The sequence below is a fragment of the Triticum aestivum genome, chromosome 5D (genome assembly GCF_018294505.1).
Source record: "Triticum aestivum cultivar Chinese Spring chromosome 5D, IWGSC CS RefSeq v2.1, whole genome shotgun sequence".
Lineage (NCBI taxonomy): Eukaryota > Viridiplantae > Streptophyta > Magnoliopsida > Poales > Poaceae > Triticum > Triticum aestivum.
In genome coordinates this window covers 554,498,631-554,524,083 of record NC_057808.1, presented here as the reverse complement: position 1 = coordinate 554,524,083, position 25,453 = coordinate 554,498,631, and the positions used below count along the sequence as shown (strand labels likewise).

General features: G+C 47.3%; 2 protein-coding genes across 2 annotated transcripts; both read left to right on the top strand.

Moving 5' to 3' along the window:
• The first annotated feature begins 6,104 nt into the window (after positions 1-6,104).
• LOC123126184 (phosphatidylinositol transfer protein 3) lies at positions 6,105-7,799 on the top strand. Its single transcript, XM_044546565.1, has 3 exons — positions 6,105-6,351; positions 6,755-7,050; positions 7,194-7,799. Exons 1-3 carry the CDS (start codon positions 6,235-6,237, stop codon positions 7,507-7,509), a joined length of 729 nt encoding a protein of 242 aa, XP_044402500.1. The 5' UTR covers positions 6,105-6,234; the 3' UTR covers positions 7,510-7,799.
• Positions 7,800-17,654: 9,855 nt separating this feature from the next.
• Positions 17,655-18,984, top strand: LOC123126183 (uncharacterized). Its single transcript, XM_044546564.1, has 3 exons — positions 17,655-18,168; positions 18,272-18,390; positions 18,492-18,984. Exons 1-3 carry the CDS (start codon positions 17,661-17,663, stop codon positions 18,909-18,911), a joined length of 1,047 nt encoding a protein of 348 aa, XP_044402499.1. The 5' UTR covers positions 17,655-17,660; the 3' UTR covers positions 18,912-18,984.
• The last annotated feature ends 6,469 nt before the right edge of the window (positions 18,985-25,453 follow it).

The window sequence follows — 25,453 nt, the reverse complement described above, 5'->3', positions numbered from 1 at the left end:
GTCTGCATGGTTCCCGAACCCGTAGGGTCTACACACTTAAGGTTCGATGACGCTAGGGTTATAGGGAATAGATATACGTGGTTACCGAATGTTGTTCGGAGTCCCGGATGAGATCCCGGACGTCACGAGGAGTTCCGGAATGGTCGGAGGTAAAGATTTATATATGGAAGTCCTGTTTTGGTCACCGGAAAAGTTTCGGGTGCTATCGGTAACGTACCGGGACCACCGGGAGGGTCCCGGGGGTCCACCAGGTGGGGCCACCGGCCCCAGAGGGCTGCGTGGGCCAAGCGTGGGCCAAGAGGTGGGCTGGTGCGCCTCCCACAAGAGGCCCAGGGCGCAGGAAGGGGGGAAGGGGGAAACCCTAGGCTCAGATGGGCCTAAGGCCCATCTAGTGGGGCGCCCCCCTCTCTCCCCCCTTTGGCCGCACCCCTTGGGGGGGGGAACCCTAGATGGGGGCGCAGCCCCTCCCCCTCCCCTATATATACTTGAGGTTTTGGGGCTGCCATACACACGAGACTTCTTCTCTCTTGGCGCAGCCCTACCCCTCTCCCTCCTCCTCTCCCGTGGTGCTTGGCGAAGCCCTGCAGGATTGCCACGCTCCTCCATCACCACCACGCCGTCGTGCTGCTGCTGGACGGAGTCTTCCCCAACCTCTCCCTCTCTCCTTGCTGGATCAAGGCGTGGGAGACGTCACCGGGCTGCACGTGTGTTGAACGCGGAGGCGCCGTGGTTCGGCGCTTAGATCGGAATCAACCGCGATCTGAATCGCTACGAGTACGACTCCTTCATCCGCGTTCTTGCAACGCTTCCGCATCGCGATCTACAATGGTATGTAGATGCACTCCCCTTCCCCTCGTTGCTAGATTACTCCATAGATTGATCTTGGTGATGCGTAGAAAATTTTGAATTTCTGCTACGTTCCCCAACAAGATAGCCATCTTGGTGAAGCCAATATCGAAGAGGCCCAGAAGACAATCCTAACTCCGACCAGGTAAGTGAGGGGGGGGGGGGACTTCAGAAGTTACTCGACGAAGCCATATCTAGCTGAGTTTCACCAGACGGGGATGGAACTAGGGAATAAAACACACCACAATGCCATCCCTCGTGTAGGATGCCAATAACCCACAAGTGTAGGGGATCAATTGTATATTTTTTTGGTAAGTAGAGTGTTAAGCCCAGCAAGGAGCAGAAGGAACTAGTGCATGCAAATTAGCTACGATCATTGGAAGTGCTGGAAAGATTGGTTGTTGTTTGTTTAAATTATTGAACGTTATAATAATTTAAACTACAAGAAAAGTAAAGAGAGTGTGGTAAGTGGATCAATTTTTAGTTGTGCTAAGGAAAAACCGTTTGTGTTTTCATATATACTAAATCATTCTCGACCGGAAGATCACCTAGTTGTTGTTATTCACAATCCTTTACAATAACTTTTGTAGCTTGATAATGATTGTGTGGATAAAACATTAAGACCTAAGTTGATGTGCTGCCAATCCATGTACTCACACATACTTCTGATTATACGCTAAGCCACAACATCCATAAATAGTGCAAACAATTAAGATAAGCATCTAACTATAGCATTAGAATCTAAGGCCTATCCATTTCCTCATGCCATAACTTATATTTTTTTAGAATTTTAGAATTTTGGTCAAAATTCTGGAAGTTTAAATTAAGATCAATAGAATATGAGAAGTACGACTAAATCACCAAGGAAGGCAAACTGGCAAAGGAACGACACACACAAGAAAAGTGAGGAAATCTGTATGTCTCATGGATGAGTAATTTTAACATGCTCCCTCGTATCTTCTCTTTTCACATGGGAGGTAAGAAGGTAAGAGTAAATCATACCACTATTTAATGAAATCAATGGCTCAGATCTATTATGTACTCTTACCTCTCATAGAAAAAGGAGAGGTAAGAGAGACCATGCTAAAATTTGCCCTCATGGATGGTCTGGTCACAGAACAAGCGAGCTGCACAAGGGAAACATTTTTTTATAAGGGGCATTTCATTGAATTGAATTATTGAGATGATACAATCGCATCGAAAGAAGGCCCGGCCTCTACATAGCTAGATGCACACATCCACAAGTCCAAAGGTCTAAAAACTAAAAAAGCGAAATACAACAAAGTTTAGTACAGCCTATGACGTGGCAGATCCTATTCGGAGATCACACCATCATCCATGGGGGTAGATAACCTCCCTGACCGTACGCTCCAGCCATGTAGACGCCATCATAAAAAGGCCCCTGTCCTCCGACCTCTACAGGATAGACCAAGTATGGAGCCATCGCGTACATATATGAATAACCTGCATAGGAGATGAAACACACTTATTATTGAAAACCACATCATTCCTGGTAAGCCACAATGCCCAGCATAAGGCAGCCGCCCCCGCAATAATGTGTGCAGAAAATTGTTTATCGATTCCCCGCAACCAGTTGCCGAACATGTTACATGCACTACGTGGGGGGTATAAGTTTGAAGCTACTTGAACTATGGCCCAAACTGTCCGAACAAACTTACACTCAAAAAATAAGTGTTTAATAAAGTCGTTATGTTGGCAAAAGACACATTGCTTGCTACCCTCCCAGGTGCGTCGTGCCAAATTATTTCTAGTTAAGATGACCCCACTATTTAGTAACCAGAAGAATATCTTCACCCTTAGAGGAATCTTGAGCTTCCACAATTTTCTGTTATCAACCGGAACCTCACTATGAACCATTGCATCATACATGGACTTGTGTGAAAACTTGCCATTCTGATGCAACTTCCATCGGAAGATATCCGGTTCACCTGGCAGCTGAATAGCCTCCAGACGCATGAGTAATTAATTCCATGCTGCCAGGCGAGGTCCTAAAAGATCCCTACGGAAAGAAATAAATAGGGTTTTCTTGTCCCAAAACTTGTTTGATCATGACAAAGTTATGTCTTACAATCCTGTACAAGCTAGGGTATTGCACCATGAGAGGGATGGTCCCTAGCCAGGTGTCTTCCCAGAATCGAACCTGAGAACCGTCCCTAACTGAGAATGTTCCAAATTGGAAAAAGAATTCCTTGTCCTTCATTACCCCATTCCAAAAATGTGAATCACCAGGTTTCCAATAGACTTGAGAAATAGCATTGGATCCCACTTACTTACTACGAATGATTTCCTGCCATACTTCATTCTCAGTGAGTAGTTTTACACCCATTTGCTGAGAAGAGCGATGTTTTTAATCTCAAGGTCTTGAATTCCAAGTCCCCCTTGACTTTTAGGTCGACATAATACATTCCACCTAGCCAGTCGATATTTCTTGGATTCGTTATCACACTGCCAAAAAAATCTAGATCTAAAGTAATCGAGACGCTGAAGAACCCCTTTTGGGAGGTGAAAGAATGACAAGAGCTTCGCCTTCCAACTGGCTAGTCGCTTCTCAAGTCTCTCTTCCACATGCTTCCATTTAGCGATAGTTAAGCGCCGATAGTGTATGAGAATACCCATACCGAATCGGGAATTGCCCAAGCTGGCATCCAAAAATATCAGCATACGCAGGTGCGGATTTTGTAGCATCGCCGAAGCAAAATAGTTTACTCTTATGAAAATTAATTTTGAGACCAGAAAGTTCCTCAAAAGCACATAAAAGCAACTTGAGATTTCTTACTTTCTCTAGATCATGATCCAAGAACAAAATAGTGTCATCCGCGTAATCTTCTACCAAATGAGGAATGACACCGCTGACTTGACCGTCCAATAGCCCGCTCAACAAGGGTAGCTAACATGTCAGCCACTATGTTAAAAATAAATAGGGGATGCAGGGTCCCCTTGGCGAGCCCCTTCCTAGTCTGAAAATAGCTGCCAACATCATCATTAACCTTGATGGCCACACTACCTCTAGACACAAAACTCTCTACCCATCGACACCATTTTTGCGAAAACCCCTTCATGCATAAAGTTTGCAACAGAAATGGCCATTTAACTTTATCATAGGCTTTTTCTAAATCTATTTTAAAGATGACTCCATTCAAATTTTTATGATGAAGCTCGTGCACAGTTTCATGCAGCACAACAACTCCATCTAGTATGTTGCGTCCTTGCATAAATGCTGTTTGGGTGGGTTTGACAACATGGTCAGCCACCCCATTCAACCGATTAGTTAAGAACCTTCTTAAAGATTTTAAAACTTCGTTTAGGAGGCAAATCGGTCGATATTGTTGAATACGACTAGCCTCCTTAGACTTGGGCAGTAGGATAATGTCCCCAGAGTTTAAAAGAGAGATATCAAGGTCCTCAATATGCAGTTCATTAAATAACTGAACCAAGTCCGCCTTAATCACATCCTAAAAACATTGATAAATCTCTGCCGGAAAACCATCCGGTCCCAGAGCCTTGTTGTGTTCCATCTGAACCACCGCGGTTCGAATTTCCATAAAACCATCGCGATCTTGCCGCTGTTGTCCAATAACTCGCTCATCACACGCCTGGACCATCAAGTCGCCAGCAGTTTACTCAACACTATGCCGTGTCGTGTCGTGTGGAACGTGAGGACCAACGGATGCCAAGTTTCTTTCTCTCAACCACAGCGTGAGGCGGCTCAAGTCCAACGGTATGTGTGCCTGGTCTCTGTGTCTGCCATTGCCGTTCATTATCAAGTTGGCAATTCCAGGACAGTCTCACAGGTATGTACAAAAAGGATTGGCAAATTTTAACATGCTCCCTCTTACCCTTTCTTTTTACATATAAAGTAAAAATGTAAGAGGTAATCTGACCACTAATTAATGTGATCAACGGATCAGATCTACTATATGCTCTTACCTCTCATGTGAAAAGAGAGGGTAAAAGGAAGCATGCTAAAACTGCTCGGAAGGAAAGGAGTTCTCCAGTTAGTAGCTAGTGTGAATGCTAGCTAGTTATCCTTACGAATAAGAAAGTGGCTAGGTGTAAGTCGATGGAAAAGTTAATTTAGGTCAGCCGATTGTTTTCAGCCGTCCGATGCAAAACGAACAGCCGGATCCTTTCTTTAACCTCCCGATGCCTTCTTCTCCAAAACCGCTCAAGGACCACTGGCCGGACTGCCAGACACCACCACCCTTGGCCGGCGGCGCTCCCGCGCCAGCCTCGCCGCCCTACCCTCCCCTCAACCGCCTCCCACCACCCCAGCCATCGCCTAGCCCCGACAATGGCCAATGTCTTTGGCAAACTTTCATCACCCCCACACCCCTAAGATAGATAATGGGCTGACTGCCATCCTAAGATAGATAGTGGAGTCGTTTGCCACCCTAAAATAGACCTAGAGGGCTTTCTCCGGCAAGCTCCTTCTTCCCTCGGGTTGGTCCTTCATTCAAACGAAATTCAAATGACCCAATTCTAAATTCAGGCGACTTAGGAATTTTCCATGTTACCCAGCCTACTTGCGTGAGATCCATGTTACTCCAACATGGCACGTACGTAGGACTGGTAGGATTAGTGGTGAAGTCTAACTGATGGACTCTGAAGAAAATAGGAGACATATACCGGCGTACGGGTGTGCGGTCCGTTTCGGTGGTTCCTTCCTGCCGAAGAACACCACACTCACTCACATCACTGCTCATAGCATCTGCCTAATTGCCTCTGCACAGCCTCAGCTCTCTCTCTCTCTCTCTCTCTCTCTCTCTCTCTCTCTCTCTCTCTCTCTCTCTCGGAGTAGTAATGAATTTTGTTTTATTTTGGGTGTACTGTCTCCGTCCGCCATTAACCTCCACTGTTAAGTTCCCAAGTGGCCAAGTTCCTTATAATAATTACGAAGAAAGCGAGTGTCATATGTCCATGTTACTAACGCAGCTGGAGAGAGAGATGTTACTATGATGATGTAAGTGTCACAGGCGGGTAAATAAATAAGTTGATGCGGACGCGCTTCTGCTTTCTGCAACATGGAGCCAAAGCACACGAATCATTTTCATAGATTGAGTAGTCAGCAATCTTGATTTACAGACCGGCCAGGGTGCTAAGTCCTAACTAAGTTTCACAGTCGGGATGTGACGAGCTTTGAAGCTAGGAGATTACTCCTAGCAGGTTCAAGTCCATTTCAGCGTCAACCAATCCATCAATATGCACCATCAAGAAGTAGATGGGAGTGGGACACCTCACTCACTCACTCACAGTCCAACTGATCACCCCAAAGGCCAAGCCTTCTCCGGCTATAAGAACAGATCCATCCTCCCGCCACTCTCACACCAACACAGCAGATCGAGCGCCACCATCGCAGCAGGGATCAATATGGATTGCGGTACTGATGAGCGCCAATATGGCCATGGCGGTGACGGCGACGCGGCGGAGTGGAAGAAGGTGGCGGAGCTCAGGGAGTTCGTTGAGGCACAGGACCCCTCTGCCAAGGTACCGCAACATATATATCAACCGTCTCCTGATTCCTCCTCAATTTGTCGAACAACCACGTTCAATCACACCGCCGTGATCGACCAGTTCAATCACACACCACTCTGGATGCATAGTTAATTTATTTCCCGGAGAGGACGTACGGCTGGTTCATCGGTCTCTTGTTAGTCCATCTAACACTTCTATCTTTTTTTTACGGGAGATACTTCCAATCTATACATCATCTGTCAAGGCAGTACAAAAAAAACTACAAGTAAAGATTACATCCAGATTCATAAACCACCTAGCGATCTTGATAAATGCATCTCTCTGTCAATCATCCTCATATAACCTGCTTTCCAATCACGTATGTACACCTGGATGATGATCCATTTGTTCATCTATCACTATCGTTCGCGTGCAGGGGGAGGATGACTTCGCGCTGCGGCGGTTCCTGCGCGCCCGGGACCACAACATCAACAAGGCATCGGTGATGCTTCTCCGGTATCTTGCCTGGAAGCGTGTCACCAAGCCCCATGGCTTCATCTCCGACGACGAGGTGCGCGGCGAGATCGCAAAGGGAAGAGACCGCCACCAAGGTTTTGACCGTCTTGGTCGCCCCATGTCATATCTCTATGGTGGGCGCCACTTCCCTGTCCGGCGTGATCACGAAGATCTCAAGCGCTATGTGGTTTATGTTTTTGACAAAATCTGCACCAAGTATGTGCCCCACATAGATCGGCCAGTTTTGCATGCATTTAGTGTGCTAACTAGCTACTCCCTCTTATATTTCTTTACGGAGGGAGTAGCTAAAAGTTGATCGATCGTGTGGTTAACTGATCAGTTTTTCTGACTCGTTATAGGCTGCCGACAGGGCAGGAGAAGTTTGCGGCGGTGATAGACCTGAAGGGATGGGGGTATGCAAACTGCGACATCCGTGGGTACCTGGCAGGGCTGGACATCATGCAGAGCTATTACCCAGAGCGGCTGGGCCGCGTGTTCCTGATCCACGTGCCCTACCTATTCATGGCTGCGTGGAAGATTGTGTACCCCTTAATCGATGACAAGACCAAGAAGAAGTTTGTGTTCGTCGCTGATAGGGACCTTGACGCCACACTTCGAGACGCCATCGACGAGTCCCAGCTCCCTGAGGAGTACGGTGGCAAGCTCAAGCTCTAGGCCTACAACAGTTCACCATCGTCCAAGTCCATCTGATGATCAATCGATAGTGATGACCATGTGACATATGCAAATAAGGTTGCGGCGTCCGACGAGGCAGCCCGAGAGAGGCGACGATCCTTGCAAGTGTGGCAGATCGGCTCACCACTCAGCTACTTATTGTAATTTTTTTTTACAAAAAAATTGGTGACTCATATGTGCCCCGTTATATATGTTTTTTTTCCTGTAAGGCGGTTTTTTTCGATAAAGGACATTTCATTGAATAGATATATCGAGGTGATACAATCGCATCGAAAGAAAGCCCGGCCTCTGCATAGCTAGATGCACACAGCCAAAAAATTCCAGAATACCCTAAAAGCAAAAATAATTTGATACAATGTCAATCGAAAAAAAACATGTCCAGCATAAGGAGTGGCAGATCCTATCCGTAGGTCACACCGCCATCCATGGGGGTAGAAAACCTCCCTGGCCGTATGCTCCAGCCATGTAGACGCCATCATAAAAAGGTCTATGTCCTCCGGCCTCTGCAGGATAGACCAAGTACGGAGCCATCGTGTACACACATGAATAACCTGCATAGGAGATGAGACACATTTGTTATTAAAAATCACATCATTCCTGGTAAGCCACAGTGCCCAGCATAAGGCCGCCGCTCCCACAAGAATATGTGCAGAAAATTGTTTATCAATACCCCGCAACCAGTTACCGAACATGTTCCGTGCACTACGTGGTGGGTATAGATTCGAAGCTACTTGAACTATGGCCCAAACTGCCCGAGCGAACTTGCACTCAAAAAATAAGTGTTTAATAGACTCGTCATGTTGGCAAAAGACACATGTCTTGGAACCATGCCAGTTTCGTCGTGCCAGATTGTCTCTAGTTAGGATGACTCCTCTGTTAAGAAACCAGAGGAAAATCTTCACTCTTAGAGGGATTTTGAGCTTCCACAATTTCCTGTTATCAACTGGAACATCACAATGAACCATTGCATCATACATGGATTGTACTGAAAATTTGCCATTCTGATGCAAGTTCCATCGAAAAATGTCCGGCTCACCTGACAGTTGAATGTCCTCCAGGCGAGTGAGTAATTCATTCCATGCTGCCAGGCGAGGGCCAAAAAGGTCCCTACGGAAAGAAATATCAGGGTTTTCTTGTCCTAAAACTTGTTTGATTGTGACGAATTTATGTCTAACAATCCTATACAAGCTCGGATATTGCACCATTAGTGGGTTATTCCCTAGCCAGATATCTTCCCAGAATTGAACCTGAGAACTGTCCCTAACTGAGAAGGTCCCAAATTGGAAAAAGAATTCCTTGGCCTTCATCACACCACTCCAGAAATGCGAATCCCCAGGTTTCCAATGAACTTGAGAAATGGCATTGGATCCCACATACTTGTTGCGAATGATTTCCTGCCATACTCCATTCTCAGTGAGTAGTTTGTAAACCCACTTGCTGAGAAGAGCAATGTTTTTAATCTCAAGGTCTTGGATTCCCAGCCCCCCTTGACTTTTAGGTCTGCATAATACGCTCCACCTAGCCAGTCGATATTTCTTGGATTCGTTATCGCATTGCCAAACAAATCTGGATCTAAAGTAGTCTAGTCGCTGGAGAACCCCTTTCGGTAGGTGGAAGAATGACAACATATATAAAACCATGTTGCTTAGAACTGAATTGATCAAGATCAATCGTCCCCCGTAAGACAAGAGCTAGGCCTTCCAACTGGCTAAGCGTTTCTCAAGTCTCTCTTCCACATGCTTCCACTCAGCGATAGTTAAGCGCCAATAGTGTATGGGAATACCCAGATATCGAATCGGAAACTGCCCGAGCTGGCATCCAAAAATCTCAGCATACTCAGGTGCTGATTCTGCAGCATCGCCAAAGCAAAAAAGTTCGCTCTTATGAAAATTAATTTTGAGACCAGAAAGTTCCTCAAAAGCACATAAGAGCAACTTGAGATTTCTTGCCTTATCTAGATCATGATCCATGAATAGAATAGTGTCATCCGCATATTGTAGAATAGATAGACCATCTTCTACCAAGTGTGGAATGACACCACTAATTTGACCGTCCAGCTTAGCCCGCTCAACAAGGGTAGCTAGCATGTCGGCCACAATGTTAAACAAAATAGGAGAAGCGGGGTCCCTTGGCGAAGCCCCTTCCTTGTCTAAAAATAGTTGCCAACGTCATCATTAACTTTTATAGCACACTGCCTCCAGAGACAAAGCTCTCTACCCAACGACACCATTTTTGTGAAAACCCCTTCATGCGCAAAGTTTGCAATAGAAAGGGCCACTTAACCTTATCGTAGGCTTTTTCAAAATCTATTTTAAGAATGACACCATTCAACTTTTTTCGGTGAAGCTCATGTACAGTTTCGTGCAAGACGACCACCCCATCTAATATGTTGCGGCCTTGCATAAATGCTGTTTGAGTGGGTTTCACGACATGGTCAGCCACCCCGTTCAACCGATTAGTTGCGACCTTCGTAAAGATTTTAAAACTTACATTCAGAAGGCAAATCGGACGATATTGTTGAATACGACTAGCCTCCTTCATCTTAGGCAATAGGATAATTTCCCCAAAGTTTAAACGAGAAATGTCAAGGTCTTCAGCATGCAGTTGGTTAAACAACTGAACCAAGTCTGCCTTAATGACGTCCCAAAAACATTGATAGAACTCTGCGGGAAAGCCATCCGGACCCAGAGCCTTGTTGTGTTCCATTTGAAACACCGCGGTTCGAATTTCCTCCTCAGAGAACGGGGAGGTTAGGAATTCATTTTCCGCTTCCGTAACTTGAGGAATGTCATGAGTAATGGATTCATCCAGCTGAAAATTTGATTCAGCTGAAGGTCCAAAAAGCTCTTTGTAGTACTTAGTAATAAAAGTTCTAAGTGGTACGTCCCCCTCAATTCGGCCTTCCTCCTGGTCAAGGGCGAATATGCGTTTCTTTCTATGTTTGCCATTGGCAAGCATTTGAAAGTATTTCGTATTATCATCACCTTGCACAAGCGAATCCGCCTTGCAACGTTGGTACCATTTAATCTCTTCCTCACGTAGTAGGCGGGCTATCTGCTCGTTTAGATTGCTTTTTTGCTCAATCTCAACTGCAGACAGAGGTCTCACCTCCGCTATTTTATCAAGGGAATCAATTAAGGTAGATAGTCGCAGTTTTTCTTTTTTGTAGATGCCAGCAGTATGCATGGCCCATCCACGAAGGAATCGACGCAATGCGCGAATTCGATTATTCCATCGTTGAATGGGTGTGTTACCGCGAGGCTGGCGTGCCCACACTTTCTTAACCAGGTCATGAAATCCCTCTCTAGTGAGCCATCCCAATTCAAATTTAAATTGGTGACGGTCAGAGCTTGGGATTGATTGTCCAAAATCGGTGAGCAATGGAGCGTGATCCGATAAGGCCTCAATTCTTTCTAATGCCCGAACCGAGGCTAGGGGATATTTATATTCCCAGTCGGTGGTAACTAGCACCCGATCAAGTTTTTCAAAGGTTTGCACCGATCGGTTATTGCCCCAGGTATACTGACGACCAGACATCGTGATCTCCCTCAGATCTAGACTGTCGATAACAGCATTAAAGAGGAAAGGCCACCTTGTATCAAACCGGTCATTGTTTTTTTCCTACTGATATCGAAGGATATTAAAATCCCCCCTGATTAACATGGGGTGGGGATTGTCTCGACAGGTATTAACAAGTTCTTTTAGAAATGCAGACTTAAACTCCTCTTGAGCGGCGCCATATACAGCTACCAGGCTCCAAAGGAAATTGTCAGACTTGTTTCGAAGGTGGAATTTGATATGATACTCCCCCTTTGACGAGGACAATAGTTGCAAGTACGTAGAGTTAATACCTAGCAATATTCCACCAGACCTCCCGGTCGGCGGTAAGACGTGCCATTCGTAGTCCAAACCACATGAGAAGTGGTCCAGATCACGTGTTGGAAAGTCACGTTTGCCCGCCTCAGTGATAGCCGCGAAGTCCAACACATGATCCTTTACACAATCGGCAATGTGTTTGTGTTTAGCCAAGTCACCTAGACCTCTGCTATTCCAAAACATGCCTCTCATGCTGAACCAATTTTTGTTTAGAGACCTTTGCCTTCTTAGAAGAGCGCCCTCTTTTCTTTCCTGAGTTAGACTTATTCTTACGCACCGACGCGACAAGCTCACAAAGCGTAGTGTCGCGTACAGTATCGTCAAAGTCTACTTCAGTCGTGTCTTTAACCAAATGAGAGAGAAGCTTGCCTTCATGATTAGCATCAGCATCCTCATCCTCCTCATCTGACACGAGAGGGTCAACAAAGCTCGACAACTTAGGAGCAACCGTAATCCGGTCGAACTCCACTTGTTTAAGGGCCCTAACCGAAAAGTCTATCTCTTTCTCATTACGTCCTAGTGACACTCCAAGTCTAGTGATATTTGAAGATACTTTGGATTTATCAAAAGACATAAAAGATTTGCGAGAGGGTGTACCCTCGAAGTCGAGGTTGCGCGCAGTCGTCCTACGCATGGCCTTCACCATAGAGTCCTCGTCGGTGGCTGCTGAACCGTCAGTCCTGACGTAATGACGCCCGCTGCGCCTCAGCAGAGAAGGAGTAATATCGGACGCTGAGCCTGTCCCGACGACTCCGAGAGGCGTAGTAGGCTGTTGTGGTGGTGAAGAAGAAGATCGCAGGGGCTGCTCCTCAGCCTCCTCGGGACCGGAAGCCGACGCCCCCTGGTGATGGAGGTGTAGATGATAACGCGCGGAGTTCCGCCCTGGCAAACTCCTGGCAAGCACGAATGGACAGGGAGAAGATCACTCCCCGTCGAGTCGGAGAGACAGGTGTAGGCGATGGAGCGCTCGCATTCACCACCGCGGTTGCCATCCCCTCCGGTATGGGACGCATGTGACCCCGTCGTCGAGGTGCGGCGGCGCCGACCAGTGAGTCGGTGATGGCGGCGTCGAGGACCTGGGCGCCAGCGTCGTCGGAGAAGCAATGTTAGACGAAGTAGCCGGCACCGACGAAGAAGACCCCATGAGTGACGAAGAAGCAGCTGTGGCAGGTAAGCCTCGATGAGGGTTCGACGGTGTGACGTCAATGGCCATCTGCATGGGTACCACTCCGCCCGAGGTAGGAGGGGCCGAGGTGTTGTTGGATGATGAAGAAGTGGGTTTGGGCCTTTTACTTGTATCATTGCCCCCCACTGTGTCACCCCTCTCATGTCCCTTATCGCCTCCTGAATCATCCCCATGCTCCCGTACTCGAGGCACAAAATCAGCATCAACACGAAAGTCCTCTTTTTCCAGGCTGTACCGGAACTCATAACCCTTCCTCTGAACGACCACGTCAGAAGTAAGAGAATCAATTGTGCTTCTCTTGAAAGCATCAAGGTTCAGCACCGCTACCTGAATACGAACAATTCCTCTGCGACGCAAACATAGAAGATCGACATCCAGAGTAGCTCCAATAACCGAGCCGACCGCCCAAAGACCCAAGAAATGACGAAGAGCGTGAGGCACACCGTGCACATGTACCCAAATAGGAATAAGCTCGAAACGATGTGGTATCTCGTCTGACTTCCAAGGCTTGAACTCGATGGTGACATTGTGAGACTTGAGGAAAACTGCAAAACCGGTCACCCTCTGCAAAACCTCCTCACTAGGAAACGACATCAGAAATGCATCCTCACCATGTGGCACCGCCTCCCAATTCCACTCATGCTGAACCTGAGCAATCTTAGCCACCTCCACCTCCACAATATTGGCAGAAAGTGAACCACCAGAAATCGAAACCAAAGCTATCCGTGAGTCCTGCTGTGAGAGATCCTCCCTACAAACATTATCAGGCATCTGAAAAAACGCCATGGTTTCAGTTCCATAACCACATAGCATCGCCGCCGGCTTTGGTAGCTTTAAGGCAGGGCACCGTCTCATGGTCATCGGGTGATTGGTCTTGTTACAGATGAAGCAATATTGCTGCATCTCGCAGTCGTCCGCCTTGTGTCCAGCAGATTGGCATTTGGAACACCAAAGCTTTTTGGGTACTGATGCCTCTTGGACAACACCTGCAGACTGAATATGCTGGGCGTCCAAAGGTAAAGTTGCAAACTGCATCTGCGTTGCTGTCGCAGCGGGCAAGCTGGGCATCTGAGCCAAGGATTGCACTGGTTGGGCAGAAGCAAAAATAGGAGCAGCGGCGACCACTTGCGGGGGAGCAGGATGTTGAGTAGCTGCACCTTGGCGGGGCTTGATGCGGCCGCCCTTACCACCCTTCTGCTTGCGCGGCCGGGCTGCGGCAGGAACCCCGGCGACTACATTGCCGTAGATTGGCGGACCGGCGGCTGCTGTGCGGTAGACAGGCGGACCGGCGGCGAGGTGTTGAAACTGCTGTTGCGTCACATTAGGCAATGCATGGTACTGTGAAGGAGCCGACATGTGTTGTTGTTGCTGCACATACCCGCCTCCAGCATGAAGGAGGAACTGCGGTTGTTGAGGATGGTAACCAGCAAACTGATGTGGCTGCGTGGCTTGGACGACCTGCGACGGCGGTGGCTGCACCGGCGCGGGCTGCGACGGCGTAAGCACGGCCTGAGGCGCGGCCGTTTGGACAGCCCGAATTGGCTGGTACACACCTGGTGCGAAGCCGGGAGCCCCACCCGAGGGAGAGCGGGCGATCGGCGGCGGCGCAGAGCTCGGAGGTTGGCAGCCGGCGGCGGCCCCCGACGGCGCGGAGGAGGCGTCCCGACGCGACATCACAGGAGAGCGAACGACGGCCGCGAACGAACGAGTGGGATTAGGGTTTTCTTCTGGCTGCACCCGTTTCCACATGTGGCCTAGCCAACGCTCGAGATTGGCCATCCGTAATGGACGTCCAAGATGCATTGGATCGCGAGTCAGACTTGGAGTTGCCGAAGAAGTCGGATCGAAGGTTTGAACCGCGGTAGGCTCGGCGGGCTGCACGGCCAATCCCGACGCGAGCGGCGCAGCTGTAGACTACGACGAGGACGCCCCAGCAGCGAGCCACTCCGGCGGCAGAAGATGGCCCAGTGTCCTCGGCGGCGACATCCGAGGAGGCGGGATGGGTCCGACCCACGGCTTGACGAGAGGCCTAGTCAAGCCAGCCACCCTGTGGACGCCGCGAGTTGCCGGAGTATGAGACCTTAGACTATCCACCTCGCCGAGCGTCGTCTTGTCTGCATCCGGGACAGGAAGCACGACGCCCTCTGCCTCCTCCGGCGACGAGACTGCAACCGCGTCCGACCTACACACAGAGAGCACCTCATCTGTATGTCGAGAATGCGGTTTCTCCCACACCCTAGACGCGGGCGTTGGGTATCCTATATCCGCCCAAAACTCTTCAGCCAGCTCGTCGTCAGTCTTCCTCCGACGAGCCGCGCCAGACTGCATGGGACGGACGTCGGTGGACATGTCCTCGGCCAACGGAGCAGCCTCCTCCGCTCCCGCTTCAGCCAGGCAGGAAAAACGAGATCCTGAGCCACCCAACGGCGGCGCCGGCGACCAGCACGGCGCCAGGGTCAGGCGTCGCCTTGAGGCGATCCGCATTACGCGGAGCCACTTCTCAGTCGCCTCGGGTGCTAGTAAGGTATTCCGTTGAGCCCCAATATATATGTTTCAAAACGCAAGCGCCAATATTTGGGTAGACTGTCCGGTATCTTCTCCCTCCCAAATCCCCGGCGGCTGGCGCCCTCCTGAAGTTAGGTGCCTGCCCCCATTTGCCAGATTGATTCTGCTAGTATGCGGCTTCCGGCATAATGTTGGCTAGAACCTGTCATTGCCAAGTGAAGCACCACTTATCCTGGCCTACATGGTTGATACCAAAAATATTTAGAATCGTGGGTTATCAAAAGATCGTATTTATGGATGCTTGATTTCCTAATACTGAACAAAAAAAATCACATTTCAACCTTAAACTAACTACACGGTTTAATTTAAAACTCTCGACTCCAAAACCAGTAGATATACACCTTCACCTAACCTTGAGGTCTAAAAAACAACCCTACTCGGTTAGGACCAAGTCCAACGGGTTTGACCCAAAGTTTTAGATAGCGCGCTATAGCGACGCTACACGCATCCTGACTGTGGTGCGCTACGCGAAGCTCGATTTCACGTACGAAGAGTTAGCGTGCTAATAGCGCGCTAGATGTCACTTAGCGCTAAAATTGGGCCTCTAGCGTTAGCGTCCCGCGTCTCTGACCTAAAATTTTCGGTCCAAAATGAAATCGCTGCGCGGGCCAAAGCCCAAGCCTACCAATAGTCGAATACCCCCAACCCTCCTCTCGAGCCAAACCCTATCCCCACTCCCGTCCTCATCTCAAACAGGAACCATGGCGGCGGCCGACCAACGACCAACCATGGCGACGGCCTTGAGCTGCCACTCCGGCGACTGACCTTCCTCGCCACTCCCTCCCAGCGACGGGGTATTCCACCAGGTGACGCAGCTCCCGGACGTTTCCTCTCGGCTGCTCCCTCCTGGCCACTTCCTCTGCTGACGGCGACGACCGCATCCACAAGGCGACGGAGCACCCCGCGGCGACGGTGTCCACCAGGCGACCATGAGCCAGCAAATCCCGTCAGCAGGTAAGCTCATCTATCCTCTGTTATCTCTTCTTGTGGATGCTTGTACTGCTACAGGAAAATGGTGAATAGCTGAATGCTCAAGATTCGCAATAAAAATGAATCTGCTGAAGTTTTCAGTTATATACAGAATACAGATACATTGAAAGTTTATTTGCTACTGATGTACATTTTTCTATCACGTACTTTGGATTGCCTTAATCTGCCTAAACAATAACTAATTTTTTTATTTTGTTCGCTTCTTTTTGCATAGATGTTGGTGGCTTGAGCACTGCCTCAGTAGCAGCACCTTCACTCCCTCAAGTTGTTGATTCGGATGACCCTGCGTGGAAGTATTGCACTCTTCCAGATGTGAACAAGAAGCATTGGCAGCGATGCAACTATTGTGGCAAGATATGCACAGCTGGCATTACAAGGATAAAGTTTCACCTTTCACAAATAACGAATTGTGGTGTCTTACCATGCAAGAAGGTTCCTAGTGATGTCAGGCTGGAGATGATAGCTTTGCTTCTGAAGAGTGCTGAGCTGAAGGAAAAAAAGGTCGAGGGATTGGAGGCGCTCAGATCTAGTGTTGACTTAGATCACTCCGATGGAGAACAAGAAACTGATGAAGAAGATGGCAATCAGGTTGTGATTTTGAGGTCAAAACCAGGCACAAGCAGCTCAATGGGTGGCCCTATGGACAAATTCTGCAAGCCTGGTATAGAAGAAACTGTCAAGAGGAAGCAAAAAAGAAATTGTGAATCCGAAAAGGTTCAGTCGAAGGTGTCAACTCAGCAAAGACAACAGAGGAGGGATAGAGCTTGTGGATATATATGTCAATTTTTCTATGAAGCTAGCATCCCACATAACACCTGTCACACTTCCTAGCTTTGCATGTATGCTTCAGGCCATTGGAGATGTTGGCACAAACTTCGATGGGCCTACTGCATATGAGATGAGTGGACCATTCTTGCAGAAAAGGAAGAAGAAGGTGTTAGATTCATTCAAACCACATAAGCAAGCATGGGAGCACACAGGTTGTACCGTAATGACAGATGCATGGACAGATAAAAAGGGCAGGGGAGTAATGAACCTAGTTGTGCATAGTTCTCAAGGAGTCATATTCTTGAATTCAGTTGATTGTTCATCTGTCCAAAAAAATGGCAAATACATCTTTGACCTCGTTGATAATTGCATTGAAGATATAGGGGCAGACAAAGTCGTTCAAGTGGTGACCGACAATGCTAGTGTCAATGTAGCAGCAGCAAGTCTAATGAAAGCAAAGCGACCTTCCATTTTTTGGAATGGATGTGCAGCCCATTGTATTGATCTCATGTTGGAGGACATAGGGAAGCTTGGATCGGTTGACAAAATAATTGCCCAAGCAAGACAAGTAACGGTGTTCTTGTATGCTCACACAAGGGTGTTAGCTCTGATGAGGAAAACACTTGGGAAAGACTTGGTACGGTCAGGTGTTACTAGGTTTGCCACGGCTTATCTCAATCTTAAAAGCTTGCAAGACAACAAGAAGGAAATGCTTAAACTATTCAGATCAGATGAGCTACATGAAATGGGTTACTTAGAGAAGGACAAGGGGAAGATGGCTCACAAAACGGTGCAATCGGAAGCCTTCTGGAAAGGTGTTGGCGTTGCTGTCAACTACTTTGAGCCAATGGCTAATGTGCTAAGAAGAATGGATAGTGATGTGCCCGCAATGGGATTCTTATATGGTTGTATGTTGGATGCAAAAAAGGAAATTGCTGCGAGTTTTGATAATGATGAGAGTCGCTTCAAATGTGTTATTGATATCATTGACAAGAGATGGGACAGCAAACTCAAGTCGCCACTACATTTGGCTGGGTACTTTCTGAACCCCTACTATTATTATCCAAACAAGGTTGTGATAGAGAGGGATGGATCATTTAGAGCAGCCGTGGTCCATTGCATCACAAGGATGATTGAAGATCAAAAAACTCAAGATGAGCTTATTGATGAACTCGACAAATACGAGGCGGAGGAAGATTCATTTGGAATGGACATTGCTGTACGACAGAGAAAAAGGAAAAACTTTTCTCCAGGTGAGTGTTTGCTGAAATCTTGTGATGTTATTTCATATCACTTCCTCTGTTTCCCCTCTTTGTACTTGCCTAACTAATATAATGTTTCAATGTCTTAATGCAGCAAAATGGTGGCTGAATTATGGCACATGTGCACCCCTGTTGAAGGACTTGGCAATGAAGATTTTGAGTTTGACATGTAGCTCCTCAGCTTGTGAGAGAAATTGGTCAGCATTTGAACAAGTAAGAAAGACAATTACAAGTTCACAAGTACAAAATATAGTTCCTTGCACTTCTCAAATTGAGGCCATGTGTTCCATACTGGATTTTGTTCACTTACACAGGTTCATACAAAGAAACGCAGCAGGCTACTCCATGATAGGATGAGTGATCTTGTATTTATCAAGTTCAACTCTAGGATGAAGCATAAGAGAGAGAACAAGAGTAGAGACCCAATAGAGAAGACAATCGTTGATGTTCTTGAGGACGAGGATAATGAGTTCATCACCGGCATTGTTGGAAATGATAATGTTGTTGAACATGTTGGTGATGAAGATCAAACTCAACAAGAGAGAGCTTCAACATCACAAGAACAAGGGAAAAAGAAGAAGAGGCCTACTGCGCCCCCTAGAAAGAAGAGGAAGAAGAGCTTGCAATCTCTCCTTAATAGTGTCGATGAGGAAGCTATACTTTCTGCCTCTTCCAATTCTTCTTCGTCGGAATCAGAAGATGAGTCTCCCTCGGCCCTTGCTGACTCGGATTAATTGCATGGTTGGGTGTACCACTTTTGTTGTTTCAAAGTGTGCTGGTGGTATGTCGTTATGTTGCTATGTCAAGTTAGTTGGCTGAACTTATAAACCGGACCATCTCATGTTGTTGATGTACCACTTTTGTTATTCAAAGTGTGCTGGTGGTATGTTGCTAGTTGCTATGCCAAACTTTGCTCTATTATGTAATGAATTGAACCATCTCCTGATATATGTCCTTATTATGTATTGTACTATATGGGGCTGTTCTTTGCATTATGACTATGAGTTTAGGACTTGCTGCTATAGTTTATGAACTGCACTATGTTATGTGGCTGTTTGCATGAGTATGGTAGGAACTACATAATACAGTATCATTTTTCTATTAACTTGGCTGTATGCTAGTTGATATATGTCCATTTTCAAGTATATATATATGTCAAGTTGATGACTGATTCTATGTTTATTTTTTCATTTTTTATTGATTTATACTGAAACGCTAAATGGGGCTTAGCACGCTATAGCTGCGCTATAGCGTTTCATAGCTTTTGGTCAGGCCGACGCTAAGAAGCTTAGCGCGCTATCTAAAACTTTGGTTTGACCACAACCAATGCTAACTAGGCAATGCCACCTTAGCAGCCACTGTTGACTAAGACTACGGCTTGGGGGACTAGAAAAAAATGGATAGTCCTTTGCTCTCTGTGTGACCCTGACCATGATGCCTTTCTCCTCCCGCGATAGTAGTCCCCACCGCGACCTTGATAGGTTATTTTCTCTGCCAGTTGCTTGTTGTTGTTTTTGTTTTGACAGTTACTTGCTACTGATTAATTCTGTTGGAGATATGCCGTAAAGGCAATCATGTATGATGATATTTCCTATGTGTTTATCAATATAAATAGTCCTTGGACATTATCAATGATGTGTATCAGCAAGTACGTGACTTGTTTGTGGGACTATGCATTGTATGATGACTGTCCTAAAAGGTCCCTAGTCGAAAGGGCTGTGTGGACGCTCAGTCGACTAGACTAGCATATGACACGGTCGATGGCTCGGTCTCACTAGCCATGGAGCATTGGACTAAACGGATAATATGGACTTGGAAAGGTCTGGTTGGTTTTGACGTAGTCGGATCCGAGTCGAGATCAGGTCTGAGTCGGACAGACCCAACTGTGAGACACGGCGAGATGTCATCTGTGAGTCTCTAGTACAACATACGTTCTATGTCTTAAGACCTGAGCTGACGCATGTGCTCGGGATGGTGACAGACTTGCTTTGGGCCGACCAAACGCTACTCCGTAACTGGGTAGTTACAAAGGTAGGTTTCGGGTTTGTCCAGACCCATGTTGCGAGACGTGGTCGAGCAAGATGGGATTTGCCCCTCTAACCAGGAGAAATATACTCTGGGTCCCTCGTGTGATCCGACCAGGATAAACATGGCCATGCGACAAGGATTATGAGATAATCCGGATTATGGTCGGCATCACTGGAACGAGAAAGAGGTCGGGCTAGCACAAGGATGACAATCTCGCCTTGAGCCCGACAACATATATCGTGTGGCAAAGGGAACAGAAGTGTGAAATGTTGTACAGGTTCGCCTAACCAGCTTCATAGTCTGTTTGGTGTTCGGCATGCCTTGCTAGAGGCCGCTACCACTCGTGCAGTTCAGAGGTGATCCGAACTGCGACCAAGCCGGCTTGAACCTAAGGGGTCGCGCGCTTAAGGGAAGGAACCTACGAGGTCATATCCGAGGACATTGGTCGGATGTCATCCGAGCTGTATTCGGATTGTGACCGAGTAGACTTGTGGGCTTTAGGATCTGTGCGAGGCCCAAGAGTTGAGCCCGCAACATATGCCTATATATAGTGGAGGTGCGGCACACTTATGGAGTTAATCGCTTCGGTGCTGTCACTAGGGTTTGCATGTGTTGCGGATAGCCACCTCCACTCGCCGCCGACAGTGTGATCGGACCTAGCAGTCCGCCGCACGGTGTTCCTCCTGCACGCGCGGATACCGTTAGAGGCGGTGCACTTGCGCCGCTCCGGCGAATCTGTACGTGGGAACCGGCGACCGGCTGTTCGAGGGAGATCGGATGAGGAGGAGACGATCCACGCGCACGTGCTGCCCCAACTCTTCTTCTGCTGCACGTCACTGCGCGTCTAGTGGTAACGAACTGTGATCCATCTCCCGTAGCATGTTCTTGGTTGTTTTGCGCGTAGGAAATTTTAATTTGCAGTCGACATACCCTACCGTAGAACCCAACAAATTCATTCCAGATACTTTAGGTGAGAACCTAGGCTTGCTTAGGTTTGAACGAATTTATAGGATTTTTTTTTCTTTAGAGCCTTTTGGTTCATAGGAATGGTTTCCAATTCCTACATAGGATTGGTTTCTATCCTTCATATTTCAAAGGAAAATAAATGTTAGCCGGACTCAATGAAAAAAATTCTACAATGTAAACCAAATGACATCTCTTTTTCTATTCCTACTCGTAAAAATTAAGATACATGTTATTTCATTTCCTACAAGTTTCCTATTTCTATGATAATCCTATCCTATGAACCAATGGAGGCCCTAGAAGGCTAGCGAGCTGCGAGCTCTGGCTCTGAAATCTACAACCTAGCCAATCAATCTTCGCAAAAACTAAAAGACAAACCTAGCTGAGCAAAGGCAGACTCCGGCATTCGTCGCGTGGGAGTTAGTGGCATTCGCCCATGAAAAAGGGATCGATCAGTTGCATGATGAAAGGGCATCAAGGAAATAGGAGTGGAGCCAGATCGATCGACGGAGCCCGGTATGCGGTGCATTGCGCTATAAGATCAGCTGCGATGACCCTGGTGATGTCGAGGGCGAGCGCCCCAGGAAGAAGATTCCTGCCAAGGTGATGTGGTATGCTCCTATAATACCACGGTTGAAGCGTTTGTTCCAAAACAAAGAGCATGCCAAGGCGATGCGATGGCACAGAGAAGACCGTAAGAAAGATGGAAAGTTGAGAGTACCCGCTGATGGGTCGCAGTGGTGAAAAATCGAGAAAAAGTACGGGAAGGAGTTTGCAGATGAAGCAAGGAACGTATGGTTTGGTCTAAGCGCAGATGGCATTAATCCTTTTGGGGAGCAGAGCAGCAACCATAGCACCTGGCCTGTGACTCTATGTTTGTATAACCTTCCTCCTTGGTTGTGCATGAAGCGGAAGTTCATTATGATGCCAGTGCTCATCCAAGGCCCTAAGCAACCCGGCAACGACATTGATGTGTACCTAAGGCCATTAGTTGAAAAACTCTTACAGCTGTGGAATGAAACAGGTGTACGTGCGTGGGATGAGCACATGGGGGAAGAATTTGACCTAAAGGCGTTGTTGTTCATGACCATCAATGATTGGCCTGCTCTCAGTAACCTTTCAGGACAGACAAACAAGGGATACCACGCATGCACACACTGTTTGGATGATACCGGCAGTATATATTTGGACAATTGTAGGAAGAATGTGTACCTGGGACATCGTCGATTTCTTCCGAGCAGGCATCCCGGAAGAAAGAAAGGCAAGCATTTCAAAGGTGAGGCGGATCACCGGATGAAGCCTCGCCACCGTACTGGTGCTGATGTACATGATACGGTCAAGGATTTGAAGGTAGTCTTTGGAAAAGGTCCTGGCAGACAACCTGTTCCGAATGACGCTGACGGACGCGCACCCATGTGGAAGAAGAAATCTATATTTTGGGACCTGCCCTATTGGAAAGGCCTAGAGGTTCGCTCCGCAATCGACGTGATGCACGTGACGAAGAATCTTTGCGTGGCCCTGCTTGGCTTCTTGGGCGTGTATGGAAAGACAAAAGATACATCTGAGGCACGGGAGGACCAGCAACGTATGCACGGAAAAGACGGCATACATCAGGGTCATGCCAGTTACGCTCTTACCAAAGAATAGGAGGAAATCTTCTTTGAATGCCTGCTCAGTATTAAGGTACCGTCTGGCTTCTCGTCGAATATAAAGGGAATAATAAAAATGGCAGAGAAAAAGTTCCAGAACCTAAAGTCTCATGAGTGCCACGTGATTATGACGCAACTGCTTCCGGTCACATTGAGGGGGCTTCTACCGGATAACGTTCGATTAGCCATTGTGAAGCTATGTGCATTCCTTAATGCAATCTCTCAGAAGGTAATCGATCCAGAAATCATACCAAGGTTAGAGAATGATTTGGTGCAATGTCTTGTCAGTTTCGAGTTGGTGTTCTCACCATCCTTCTTCAACATCATGACGCACGTCCTAGTTCACCTATGCGAAGAGATTAACGTTTTGGGTCCTGTATTTCTACAGAATATGTTCCCCTTTGAGAGGTTCATGTGAGTCTTAAAGAAATATGTTCATAACCATGCTAGGCCAGAAGGAAGCATCTCCAAGGGCCATCACAATGAGGAGGTCATTGAGTTTTGTATTGACTTTATTCCGGACCTTAAGTCGATTGGTGTTCCTAAATCGCGGCATAAGAGCAAACAGGAGGGAAAAGGCACGCTAGGAGGGAATCAACTAATATGTATGGACGGACATTCTCTCATTGAAGCACACTACACAGTTCTACAGAATTCCGCCTTGGTGGCTCCGTATATGGACGAACACAAGAATTTTCTACGCTCCAAACACCCGGAGCGGTCTGATGACTGGATTACACGTGAACAAACCAGGAGTTTCGTCGGCTGGTTGCAGACGCGTACCATGCATGACACCTCTATTGAAGATGACCTGTACTCGCTGTCCCAGTTACCATCTTCGAATATAATGACTTTCAAAGGGTACGAGATAAATGGTAATACATTTTACATGATCGCCCAAGATAAGAAGAGCGCCAACCAAAACAGTGATGTCCGCTTTGATGCAACAACCAAGACGGTAAAGGAAACATATTATGGTTACATAGAGGACATATGGGAACTTGACTATGGACGTGGTTTGAAGGTCCCTTTGTTTCGGTGCAAATGGGTCAATATGACACGAAGCGGGGTAACGGAAGACCCGCAGTACGGAATGACAACAGTGGATCTCAACGATCTTGCGTATGGAGACGAACCATTCGTTCTAGCCAATGATGTGGCACAATTTTTCTATGTGAAGGACATGTCTACCAAGCCGAGAAAAAGAAAAGATAAGGAAGCGAATGCATCATACGATGAGCCAAACCGCCACATAGTTCTTTCTGGGAAGAGAAACATCGTGGGAGTGGATGACAAGACAGACATGTCAGAAGATTATAAAAAGTTTGATGAAATTGCTCCATTCACAGTGAATATTGACCCGAGCATCCAGTTAAATGATGAAGATTTTCCATGGCTACGGCGCAAAGGGACACACGCGAAGAAAAAGTTTCACACCCAAAGATCTGGATGTGATCGGCTTCATCATCATCACTTTCTTCTGTGTTTCACACCCAGGAGGGTATCTCTGTAGTAGTTAGGTTAGTTATGTGTTTTGGCATTTGAAACGCGAAGAAATTTTATGTGCAAACAAATTCTTTCATGCATTTACAGATTTTTTCAGCTAAATGACCCTGAAATTGAAAAGCATTTCAAATGAACTCAGAAAAGGTTGAAAGTTGGCATGGTATCATAATTTCACCCACATAGCATGTGCAAAAAAGTATAGAGGGTTACCGCAAAAACTGGATGCACTTCATGTACAAAATGGACAATCTCTTTCGAAGTATCAGGGTTTCGGACGAATAATATTAAACTAAGAAAAAATAATCACTGAAAAATCTATTTTCAAAGTTAAGTTATTCACAAACTAGTGATTCACATAAATTTCAAATAATTCAAAATGTAAACTATTCAAATTTGAAAACTACCGGCACTAACAGAAAGTTTGTAATTTTTTGTACCTAAAGCAAAAATATTCACAAAGAAACTCTAAATACAGCAAAAAACAACTCAAAAAAATAAATAAAGCAAAAAAATAAGAAAATAAAAAAGCCCACCTACTGGGCCAGAGCGGCCTGCATACGACTAGAAACCCAACCTGTAGTTGGGCCAGGATGCAGGCCCGCAAGCCCAGTAGGCCCACAGGCAGAGTAGGAGAGGTAGGCCCAGAAGGCCTGCTTTTGAGAGGAGCTCAATGCAGTGCCCGCGCCGGGGCTTATAAACTGGTCTTGGCGCTCCTCAACTAGCGAGGTGGGACTAAACTTCTGCGCCCCTCGCCTAGCAGTGCACCCCCATTAGTATCGGGTCGTGGCTCCAACCAGTACTAAAGGGGGGTCTTCACTACCGGTTGGTGCCACCACCCGGTACTAAAGCGGGGGCGCTTCCCGCCGCTTCGCCTGGCCAAAACAGACCTTTAGTACTGGTTTGTGGCTCCAACCGGTACTAAAGGGGTGTTCTATATAAGAAAACACTTCAAAAAAATTCAGTTTCTCATCTCTCCCTCTGCTTCTTTCTCTTCTGCCCGTCGCCGCCGCCCCTCGTTGCCGTCCGACACCGTCCCCGTCGCCGTCCCCGTCGCCGCCCCGGCCGTCCCAGTCCCCGTCGCCGCGCCCCGCCCCGTCGTCCCGTCATCCCCGCCCGGCCCGTCCCCGTCC

Excerpts from the sequence above, each read along its gene's own strand:
- LOC123126184 (XM_044546565.1), top strand. The coding sequence starts at position 6,235 with ATGGATTGCGGTACTGATGAGCGCCAATATGGCCATGGCGGTGACGGC. Across the intron at positions 6,352-6,754 it reads CACAGGACCCCTCTGCCAAG|GGGGAGGATGACTTCGCGCT; the intron begins GTACCGCAACAT and ends GTTCGCGTGCAG. Across the intron at positions 7,051-7,193 it reads TTTGACAAAATCTGCACCAA|GCTGCCGACAGGGCAGGAGA; the intron begins GTATGTGCCCCA and ends GACTCGTTATAG.
- LOC123126183 (XM_044546564.1), top strand. The coding sequence starts at position 17,661 with ATGGGTTACTTAGAGAAGGACAAGGGGAAGATGGCTCACAAAACGGTG. Across the intron at positions 18,169-18,271 it reads AAGGAAAAACTTTTCTCCAG|CAAAATGGTGGCTGAATTAT; the intron begins GTGAGTGTTTGC and ends GTCTTAATGCAG. Across the intron at positions 18,391-18,491 it reads ATTGGTCAGCATTTGAACAA|GTTCATACAAAGAAACGCAG; the intron begins GTAAGAAAGACA and ends TCACTTACACAG.